Source organism: Nicotiana sylvestris, chromosome 4 (genome assembly GCF_000393655.2).
Source record: "Nicotiana sylvestris chromosome 4, ASM39365v2, whole genome shotgun sequence".
Taxonomy (NCBI): Eukaryota; Viridiplantae; Streptophyta; class Magnoliopsida; order Solanales; family Solanaceae; genus Nicotiana; species Nicotiana sylvestris.
This window is the reverse complement of record NC_091060.1, coordinates 54,261,691-54,273,690: the sequence shown is the minus strand read 5'-3', so window position 1 is coordinate 54,273,690 and position 12,000 is coordinate 54,261,691. Positions and strand designations below refer to the sequence as shown.

At 38.3% G+C, this 12,000-nt stretch overlaps 1 protein-coding gene across 1 annotated transcript; it reads right to left on the bottom strand.

Moving 5' to 3' along the window:
- Positions 1–2,400: 2,400 nt before the first annotated feature.
- On the bottom strand, positions 2,401–5,658 carry LOC104225677 (F-box/kelch-repeat protein SKIP11-like). The gene is made up of 2 exons (XM_009777529.2): positions 5,173–5,658; positions 2,401–4,285 (listed from the first exon to the last, which is right to left on the bottom strand). The coding sequence occupies exon 2, from the start codon at positions 4,188–4,190 to the stop codon at positions 2,862–2,864; it is 1,329 nt and encodes a 442-aa protein (XP_009775831.1). The 5' UTR covers positions 4,191–4,285; positions 5,173–5,658; the 3' UTR covers positions 2,401–2,861.
- Between the last annotated feature and the right edge of the window lie 6,342 nt (positions 5,659–12,000).

The following is a 12,000-nucleotide window of genomic DNA, read 5'->3' as shown; positions in this document are numbered from 1 at the left end:
TTGTTTTTGTGATCCCTGCTACAACATGGTAAAAGGGCATTATCTCAAATCTATTAGCACTTGAAGAGTCGATGCTATGGCCACTAAAAAGGCAACATTTACTCAAGAACCTATTTTTACTACTCTTTTATATGGACCAAATATGAAAATAAGTAATTTGAAAATAATGAAGATTAAAAGAGGAAGAGCAGTGTGTTCCAATAAACTATTTAACAATAGTGAGTGTCAGACTTGCTTTTTTTATTCACTTATTCTTAGTGAATTCTGAAAATTTGCAATAGAGTTCCCACAGGCATTATCACCTTGAGAACTTATTTTATTTGAAACATTATTCAGTTCAGGGAAAGTAGCAACTAAAAAACAATGAATACACATCTACCAAACGCAAATATAAGCCAAAAGATACCTATAAGCCAGTTTTACCAGCTTATAAACTTAGCCAAACACCCTCTAACAACAAATACTACCCGTGTGAGTTACACCTATGACCTTTTCACTACAATAATTCGACTACTGAACTGCACATCAATTCTTTCTATTTTCTTTTAACCCTTCTTCATTCATTTCCAACAAATTCTGCTGAGATCATTAAACAAGAACGGCGGAAAACCAACTATGACAGAGGGTGTGTTTGGTATAATGGAAAATATTTACCGTGAAAAATATTTTCTAAGAAAATATTTTCTTAGAAAACAAGTTACTCATTTTCCAGTGTTTGGTACGCAAATTAAGGAAAATAGCTTCTCAAAAGTATTCATAAATAATTTAGATAAAATAAACATGAAGCCATAAACTTTCGAACCAACAATCTTCCAAACTCACAACTTTCATAAACTTCTGAACCGCTAAACTTTCGAACCCGCAAACTTCCAAACACATAAACCTCCGAACTCATAACTTTGTAACTTGTAAAATTTCAAACCTGTAAACTGAAAAAATGAGAAAACCAGAACTGAAAATATAAAAAAAAAGAATATTTTTTGCTGCGTGCGGGGGGAGGGGGGGTGGTGCAAAAAAAGAAAAAAACAAAAAACAAAAAATTGAATGATACAAAAAAAAAGTTTTAAAAAAAATTGCAGGGGGGGGGGGGGGGGGTTGACGGGTTTGGGTGGGTGGTGGTGCAGAAAAATAAAAATAAAAAACAGAAAATTGAAGTTGGAGGGGGTGGGGTTAATGTGAGGGTAATTGGAGTTTTTGGAAAATGTTTTTCTAACCTTTTCTAGGGAAGTCATTTTCCTCCAATTTCAAGAAAATGTGATATCTAGGAAAATATTTTCCAAACTATTTTGTGCAACCAAACTGTGGAAAATGAGAAAGTCATACCAAACACACCCAGAGTTTCAACTTAGATGAGGAGTTTCCCACGTTTTACATTCTTTCATTAATCAAAAACACTTAAAAAGAAGCCACAAAGTAGATAAAATCCCTATTGAAAAGAAGGGGAAGCACGCTGTCTTTCTAAGGCCAGACATTAAATAGAGAAAAAAAAGCTAAAGACACCAGAGGGCATATTTTTCACTTCAAAACACCAAGAAATGTGTGCTTAGAAGAGAGCTGTTAGAAAAGACTTCATTTGCCCTGAACCAGTAATACAATGCAACAAGATATTACTAGGATTCATAACACATATCTACACATATGTATACAGCTGATCGTATATCCGACTCATGGCAACCGCAACCAAGAGTTAACTCGACTTCACTAAGTCTCTAAAGATAATCTACAGTTGTGGGACTTTGTGAGAATTCCTCACACAAACATAAGTTTACAAGCATGTTTACATAGAAAATCTGTCTATTAATTTATGCACATGCACCCATTTTGTCTGTGCTGGCATGAATCATCTCTAACATAACCACAAATTCACAAGTCTAAAGGTGTCAAAAAAAGCGTAAACTGGTGGTAATAAGGGTTTGTGTAGTTTTTCACAAATAGTCATTCAAAACATCTGTTTATAACCTATTTATCGACTTTACACTTGTTCAACACAAAAGGGCAAGTTCCTGCTGATTATAAATGAATCTAGACAGCTTCTGAGAAAGCCGAAGTGACAACTATGCGCCAACTATTAGCCAGCTTTGCATTCAAATTCCTAATCAACTTTACCAATTATAAAAGCTGGCTTACCATCTATGAGCTTCATTTTCTTCAATCCATGGAAAAAGAATCACATAATTAATGTCAAAACCTATGTGATTGGTGCCAAGATCTTTTCTTTCTTTCACAGATCAAAAAAACAGGTAAATTTTCATGTAAGCATCAGACATTTAACAAAGATGCCCTCAATGCACTATCTATCACCATTGAAAGAATAAAGCTTAAGTCAAAATAAGACAAATGAAAACTGAAAGTAGAAAAAATCAAGTGATAAATATCTAAAGCTACCAATTACTTCAGAAGTAAGCTTAATCTGTAGCCCGTTAACAAGAATAAATGTATTTAGTACATAAAGTAAGATGCCCAGGAACAACATTGCAGAACCTTCTTTCTCTTCTCAACTATGTCAAGAAAAATAAGAATCACTAAAAACCCAAAAAGACTAATTTCTTTGATTCTTTCAGAGAAGATATAGAAAACACTAACCAGAAACTATCATAGTACTGCTCCCTCCTTCAAGTTATTATTTTTTGAGGACGAAAATTGTACTCAAGACCTTCTAAAGAACATAATTCTGATGAATCTTGAGTCTAGTTTGGTAATCCTCCGTATCTTCCACCACTATAAAAAGACAAAAAGACAAGAGGTTGAAAAAAAAAGGGTCGTGACAAATTACCCATTAGCAAGATCATGTCGCCTCAGAAACCAATTCTGTATCTATCAGCAAAAAACACTGCTATCGTACACATGGGACGGCACATATCTCAGCAACCCATGACAGCACAATTATACACAAAGCTACCAGATCGCTTTCGCCCAAGCAAGTTCCACTGAGGCGGTCCTTCACTTGGAACCCACGAATTAACTTCGATAATCCCTTCACCCATGGCTCTAGGCCCTCCAATTACAATTAGCCTATCACCACAAGCTCTAAAAGCCAAACCCCAACCATTCATAGAACCTGCTCTTTCAGGCAATCTTCCTATGGTAACCCATGTTTTATTTTGCTTGTCGTACTTCCTCACCTCCATGTCAGCATAATCAGCAGCATACAATTCATTATTTACGACTGCCACCAAAGGAGGTGCTTCAGATGTAGCAGGCATATTATCATCCCTAGCTTCACCAGCTCGGACAGGAGACATGCTCGGGATTTCAGTCCATTTTCCTGTTTCAAGGTCATACTCCTCTCCACAGGTCAATAGCTTTGACTCAGTTCCTCCAATGCCTCCAATTACATAAAATTTTCTGTCCATGAATACTGCAGAACACATCTTACGCGGCTTGTTCATGCTCGGTAGAGTCTTCCACCTTCCAGTCTCTGAATTGTAAAGTTCTGCTGAGCTAAGGATATTGCCCTGTGAGTCACAACCACCAGTTAGAATGGCAATCTCCCCAAGGCTGGCAGATCCAAACAAACACCTCGGTGCGTTCATCTGCATTCCGGATGACCAAGTGTTTGTCAGTATACTGTAACGATAAATGACATGTGACAAGATCTCCTTTCCAAACACAAGAAGCTCTGTGCCAACTGCCAAAGACTCCTTGTCAGAGAACACAAAGCATTCATTGGGATTCATTGATGGTAGATGCATCCAACGACGGCGACTAGGGTCAAAAGCTTCCCATTCCAGTAGCTGGCAAGAAAAATAAACCCAATGCTCAACCACACCATGTTGCCGCCGCAATCTATAAAGCTCCCCACTCCTAATTAATGAGTGAAAGCTACTATTCAAAGATGCAATAGCTCCATAATCAGACCTGGAGCAATGAATGAGACAGCTAATGGAGTTGTCACGGCCAATGGCAAGAATAAGAGAACTTGATTCAGAATTATCTGCAGCATGACGCTGATTACTAGCTTCGTCAGCTGGTGATACTGAAGCATCGCCTAAGGATATAACCACTTCTTCATTGAGAGCAACAGATCGCTTTGGCAACTTGCGTTGCACAACTTCGTTCTCGTGATTATTTTCCAATGGCCTTTTACCGTGCTGAATTTCAATCCTATCAAGGCTGTAATTCATGCAAGCTGCCCAGTTGCTTTCTCTAGGAAAATCCCTCGGTACCAAACAAGACCTGTCTTCCAACATGTCGTCCAGGTTCAGCCCTGAAAAGAAGCACCAGTACCACAGCCTAACTTTGATCTGAATTCTCAACCTTATGCTCTTCCTCACCAAACTGATATCTAATGAAGAAAATTGACACGGCAACCAGAAAATTCCCAATTAGAATTCGACAGAAACCTATTGAATTCTAAGAAACTAACAGGAAAACTGAGCGACAAAATTCTCCCTCATCAAAGCACAAGAAAAGAAATCTCTAGGACCCCTCATTTATTTTGAGAACAAATGCAAAGAACCTTCACAAGAGAAAAGGATAAAAGTAAATCTAGGACCCCTCATTTATTTTGAGAACAAAAGAATAATAACCCAGATAAAGTGACTCTTAAAAAGATTCGATTCTTCGATACATATCATAACTGCAGAAGCCAGTAGACCCTCAAAGACAATCAAATTCACCAGAAATAAGAAATACCTAAACATTGAACTTTTTAATCAAATGAGCATACAAGAACAGAGAACAACAATCCAGATTAAGTGACTTCTTACAAAGATTCCATTTTTCAATACATACTACAACTGATGAAGTCAGTAGAATTGAATTCGCCAGAAATGACAGACTTGGAATCAAAAGCACCCAAAAAGTTGAAACTTTCGAACAAATTAGCTTTGCAAGAACAAAGAAAAACAATCCATATAACTGACTTCTAACAAAGATTCAGTTTTTCAATACATATTATAACTGAAGAAGTCAGTAGATTCTTTAACATAATTGAATTCGCCAAAAACGAGATCTCTTAATTCAGATCAGAAAACACCCAATAACTCAAATTCCCCAAACACCATTAATCAAAACCAAAACTTCAAGCATTCTTTTCAATCATAGTAATCGGAATAGATCTCTTTATCATGCTTACAAAAATAGCAAACAGAAAAGGCTTAAATAATACTAGTAATTAAAATAAAAACAGACTGAAAACATTATAAAACTTATGGATTAGAAAAGGAGTACCTGATTTGGATTCATGTGAGAAGAACAATCTGTTCTCTCTCCCTCTTTCTCTATGTATACATCTTCAGGTTAAAATTCTACTCTCTGTGTGTGTATGTGTGTGTTTTTCTGTGTATAAGGGGGCCTGTAGTTTTTTTTTTTTCCCCTTTTGTAATTTGGGGTTCTCTGTGCAATCAAAGTAGACTTTGGCTTCTGCTTTGGGGCATAATCTTCAGAGGACGCTATTATCTCTCTACTATTTTATTGTCAACTACTAAATAAATATAATTAATACTAAAAAAATAAATACTATTCATTCCAAAGAACAGTTGTTTACATACTTAGACATAGACAGCTGGATATGTGTTTATGCATATGTTTTTACCATTTTATGCATATAAAATACAGTGTATACGCAGAGAAAGAGAAAGAAAGGATAAGCGTGGAGGAAGAAGGTTGTGGACCCCTACAGCTTAGTAGAGTTTCTCTTCTTCAGTTCTTCTTTTCATATTTTTTATGGTTCCTTTGTTCTTTTCGTAACTGTTTGTTTTTGTTTGATTCAGCCTTTTCTATTGGCTTAATACATACTTCCCTCCCTTTCAATTTAGGTGTTTCTTAAAAAAGAATAGACGAATTAAGGTTAATAGCCACCCATCCACCTTTTAAACTAAGAATAGATGGCCAATAATATACAACTCATATACAATATGTGAATAATCATGTATAATCGATGTGTAATATCTGTGTACCAGTGAGAAAAAATAAACAGTATATACAGTCGCCTATTTTGTAAAGATTCGATTTACTTGTAAAACGGTATATTTGAATTTGTTACGTGGTCTATAGATAAGCGAACTGATTTGATCCAAGATTATATATAAACTAGATTAAAAATAAAATTTAGCGATTAAAATCGAAAGAAGTGACAAGCCTGGTTCTGGGAGCAATGCCTCAGAGGACAGAAATAAGAACAATGCAAAAAAGAAAGTAAAGTTATTTTATTTAGCTTGAGAATGGAATGTAGCATAAGTTTTGCCAAGAATTTCCAGTGCCTACAATGGCTGTTAGAACTACTATTTATAGTTATACATAGGAAAACAAGAGCCTAGGATCAAATCCCTCTTAAATGACAATAAAGGGGCCATTGAATAATATGTAACGATAAGTCATGAATGCAAATATTTCTTGCAACGGCTGTCCATTTAATGCTAGGGAATATTCTTCATTGAATAACATCCGGTGACAAACATTCAATCCACTCACGTTGATTGTGCTCCCTTTAGGGTCCATCCGATGCCAATGGCAACTGTTGTTCCCGGTACTGGTCGTTATTTGATTTATCTTCTGCCTATTTTCGGTTCCACGTATAGCACTACCATTCGATAATTTAATATAAATCAGTTTTACCCTATACATATAGTCCCCTTGATTTTCGGTGGCACATCTTTGTGTCACCGGAAAGTTGGTGAAGATCCCTTTCTTGGCGGGAAATCTTCTGAAAAACTTCTTAGCAGTCTCTGACGCTTGATAGGACACACGTCTTCTCACATTTAATACCCTGAACACGTGTTTCTCCACGATTCAACAACCAAAAAGGCGACGTTCTTCCTCTGCTGGGACTAAAAATAAGAAAATGAAGAAGGCCACGACCGAGCCGACCACGGTCACAGTGGTCATTGAAGACGAAGGGGATGCTAGTGATGAGGAGGTTTCCCTTCAAAGAAGAAGACAATCTTCATCAGCTCAACCGGGAGAGCTTCTAGAACCGACCAAGAAGAGGCCTAAGCATTTTGGGTCAAAATGGACCTGGTAGACAATGCAAATTCCTAATGACCTGTCCATGTTATTGTTTCTAGTACAAGGAGTTCGGACCCGGGCCTCTCCTGCCTTCAGTTGATGAGTAACCAATAGCCAACGTTGCTCCCATTGCAGTTGCTTCTCAACCTTCAACGCCAACAACTTCACACCTCTCTACACCAATCATATCTTCATCACCTACACCCACTGCATCTCCTCTACTAGCGGCAAATGCCTGAGAGAGGAATGTTTCTCCTCCCCGTTCTCCTGTCCATAGGGACTTGGGGAATACGTACTCACTCCCTTCCATAGATCCCCAAGGAAGGACGAGTGTTGCTCTTTCTGTTTCGAAGGAGTGCCTTCTGCTATCTAGACCGGTGGAGCTTGCCAACTACCTGAAGTCGTTGGTTCAGAGAAAGATAAAAGGAAGATACGCTCCCTTTCGGGGGAGTATTTGTTGAATAATGCCATGCATGATGTGGCAGCGATACGATACTTGCTTTCTTAACATTCGTTTACGATACTTGATTTCTTAACATTCATTTTCTATCTTTCTGCTACAATGGGATTTCTAACCTTGATATTGTTTTCACATGCAAACTTCCTTGCTTCTGAGGGCCTGCAGAGATTAATCCTTGATAAGCAAGGACTTGCCTCTGAGCGAGATCAACTATTGGCCGAGAGAGACCAACTTGTTGCTCGCCTCCCAGTGCTGGAGGCAAAGGCTGTTGAGGCCGGTGATCTTGAGGCCCGGTTGCAACAAGCGAACATGAAGTGATGGCCCTTATCCAAGAAGCCACTCAGTTGCATGTACAATTTAAAGAGGCTAAGACTAAATGGGCTAAAGTTTAAGATGTTATGCTTGTTCCTGCCGAGCGCAAGTCTACCTCCATTAAATGAGTGAATAATTTGGAAGCAGCCTTGAGCTCCAAAACCAAAGCGGCTAACGTCACCGAGGAGAAGAGGGCCAGGATGGAGGAGAGGTTTAAGAAGATCATGGAGAAAAACTGGCTTCACATATCCACAATCTGTGATCTTGATTGTAGCTTCAGCACCATAAGGTCCGAGAGGAATGGACTTCAAGTCGAGGTTGACAAGCTTAAGTCAAAGCTCCAATTCCAATAGGATTCCCCCATGTTCGAAAAGACATATGCTATGTATCATATGAGGAGGAAAACCTTAGAAGAGGCCAAAGCGAGCGCTGAAGTTACCTTCTTGAGAACGTCTCCCTGCTCAACCTTCCGCAACTGACTCTTCGAGAATTGGTTCCGAGTATTCGGGAACTGAGGATGAAGCTGAAGAGAATGAAGATCAAGGCCCAAGGCCTGAACCGACGGCTAATCTGCAAATTTCCTCGAGGGGAGGAGGGGGCGTAGATGCCTCTCTCTCCCCGAGTTCGGGCGGTGATAATGTTTAGATTTTTTCTTCTTTTGTTTTGTTGTTTTCGTTTGCATTTTGGTACTTATGCCGTTTGGAATTTTGATAAATAAATAAGAGTTTTGCTTAAGTATTGTGCAAAGTTTATTCTTTTTGCATCGAATTAAATAAGTCTTCAGGTGTATTTTCATCTAATAGGTCTTTGTTCCGGGCATAAACTCTTTCGGAAGCAACCCATTACTATGAGCGTTTCATAAGAGAGGGGCCGCTTATGTTTACAGTGCTTTTGAAGAGGACGTCTCCTGTTCATTCTAGCACAAGCATTTGATGTTTTTTGTTAACTTTTAAATGATAAAATTAACTCATCGTTTGGACAAGAAATAAGATAAAAATAAAAGGATTTTATTTTATTCCTTATGTCTTCAAAAGTACATAATCATTCATTTGCTAAAAAAAAGAAACTGCCAATACATATGGCTAACTTGTACAACTTGTTTCTACGGGGCTGGTCATATAGTGCATGGGCCCGACGAGACATTATTGTTCCCGGTTCTCGTAGTCCCTAATTGTTGTGACAATCTTGTTTCTGTATCTTATACTATCCCCCCTCCCCTAGTGTTCGAATGCGAAGTATGCGAATTGGAATACTGGAAGTCTTGCTCCATTGGGTAAAGCACTTGTGAACGGTTGAATAATCTTTGGTTCGATGGCAAGCTTAGCTTCCTATTAAAAGCTTGCCATCGAGCCGAATATTATTTGATCATCCCGTAGTGTTTTATCATTTCAATACCTTGTCATTTAAAGGTCTTTTCCGATGTCGCTCCTCTCGTAGTATGCTTTCCATTGCTACCTCGTTATAAACCTTACTAGAAAAACCCGATTGAGACAAAAACTGGTCGAAAGGAAAAAGTGTAGTACATACTTTTAGCATTGATAGCATCCATCAGCAGTAATATATTTTGAGGTGAGTCACGTTCCAACTGCTGGGAAATTTGACTCCATCTTGATTTTTCAGCTCATACGAACCTTTTATGGGTGGCAGCCAAAATCCGGTAGGGACCTTCCCATGTCGGACCCAACTTCACAGTGTTGATTTCTCGAGTGTTCTGAGTCACTTGCCTCAAAACCATATCCCCGATTTTGAAGTAATGAAAATTGGCTCTCCCATTATAGTATATTTCCATCCTTTGTTTTTGAGCCACCATCCTTACGTGTGCCAAGTCCCTGCGTTCATCAAGCAAATCCAGTTTCACCAGCAATGCCTCATTATTCGTTTCTTCGTTTGCTTGGGAAAACCGTAAGGTTGGCTCCCCTACTTCTACTAGGATCAGAGCTTCCACGCCATATACAAGAGAGAAAGGCATATCCCCCGTGTTTGACTTTGCCGTTGTCTGGTATGCCCATAGCACTCCCGGTAATTCTTGGGTCCACTTGCCTTTAACAGCTTCTAACCTCTTTTTTAGGTTTTGGATAATCATGTTGTTGGTTGACTTTGCCTGTCCATTGGCGCTTGGATGGTATGGTGAGGAAGTAATTCTAATAATTTTCAAATCTTCAAGAAATTTTATGATTTTAGAGCATATGAACTATGGTCCGTTATCGCAGGCAATCTCCTTCGGTATTCTGAACCGGCAAGTTATGTGTTTCCATAGGAAGTCGATCACTCTGTGCTCACCGATCTTTTGGTAAGGACTTGCTTTAACCCATTTAGTGAAGTAATCGGTTAAAATTAAAAGAAATCTTACCTTTCCGGGATCCGGTGGCAGTGGGCCAACTATATCCATCCCTCATTTCATAAATGGTCACAAGGATAGTGCCGAATGTAAGATTTCTGTCGGCTGGTGTACCAACTATGCATAGCGTTGGCATTTGTCGTATTTTTGCACGAACTTCTTTGCGTCCTGATCCATCCGAGGCCTGTAGTATCGAACTCACTAACTTAGGCTGCCCATTTGGCCAACTGGCCTGACAACTCAGTCTTGTGAAGAATATTCCGCAAGGGGAAGGTTGTCACAACAGCTATTGGGTGGCACTGAAAATAATGCCTGAGCATTTGAGAGGCGACTATGAGAGCTAAGGCTAGCTTTCGAGGTGCAGATAACGTGTCTCTGCTCCTAACAAAATTTTACTAACATAATAGATAGGAAATTGTGTATATTAATCCTCCCGAACTAGAACGACACTTACTGCTACTTCCGAGACTTCTAGGTATGTTAGCAATTGTTTACCTTCCCTTAGTTTTGATAGTAGCATGGGGCTTGATAGATAACATTTTGGGTTGTTCAAGGCCTGCTGACATTGTGGAGTCCATTCGAAATTGTTTTTCTTCTTCAGAAGTGAGAAGAAATGATGACATCTGTTCGAGGATCGAGAGATGAACCTGCTTAATGCGCCCAATCTTCTGGTTAGCCTCTGTACTTCCTTTATGCTCGTTAGCTGATCCGGGATGTCTTCGATGGCTTTGGTTTTATCAGTATTTACCTCAATCTCTCTATGTGAGACCAAGAAACCCAAGAACTTACCGGAGCCAACCCCAAACACAAACTTTTTCGGGTTGAGCTTCATGTTATGCATCCTTAAGATATCGAAGGTCTTTGGAGGTGCTTTAAATGATCACATGCATCCAAAGACTTGACCAACATGTCATCTATATACACTTTCATTATTTACCTATTTGCTTTTCTAACATCTTGTTCACGAGCCTCTGATAAGTGGATGCGACACTTTTAAGCCCGAAGGGCATCACATTATAATAATATGTGCTAAATTTTTCCTGATCCTCCGCATTCATCTTGATTTTATTGTACCTGGAATAGGCATCTAGGAAACTCATTAACTCGTGCTCGGCCGTTGCAATCAATCATTTGATCAATGTATGGTAATGTGAATGAGTCATTAGGTCATGTCTTATTCAAATCTTTATAATCTACGCACATTCGGAACTTGTTGTTCTTTTTCGGAACCACAACTATATTAGCTAACTAGTCAGGATATTGTACCTCTCGGATTGAACCGTTGTCAAGTAATCGAGTTACCTCTTCCTTAACAAACCTCTTTTTGGCCTAGACAATCGGACGTTTCTTTTGCCTTATCGGAGGGAAGCTCGTGTCCAGGCTTCGCAAGTGCACGACTACCTCTAGTGGGATACTTGTCATATCCGAGTGTGACCATGCAAAACCATCAACGTTAGTGTCGCGCCCCTCTTTTCCCCAATTTAGAAATAGTAAATAATTTCTAACAACTAAATTAAAAGGGATACAACAATTTATAACACGCAATTAACAATTTAAAAATACAAGCCTCAATTTTATGAATATAAGACACAATTAAACTTTAAAATGGCTAATATTGCAATTATGTGCAATTTAGCCTTAAAAATACTAAATGAATTTGTAAAAATATCTAAAAATTATTTTAGCTATATTTTGGTATAATTATAAAAAATCCAATAAATGAATTACCAAAAATGATAATTTGGAAATAATTATAGAGATTTTATGGATAAAAAGGGAAAAAAAATCAATTTAAACCTTTAAAAATTATGGAAAAATAATAAAACATTTGGACATGCTTATATATAAATATATATGCTATTTTGAAAGTATTTACATATTAAAAATATATAGAGAAAAATTGGGTATCAACAACTGTCCCTCTTTACTCGGGAAGGATGAA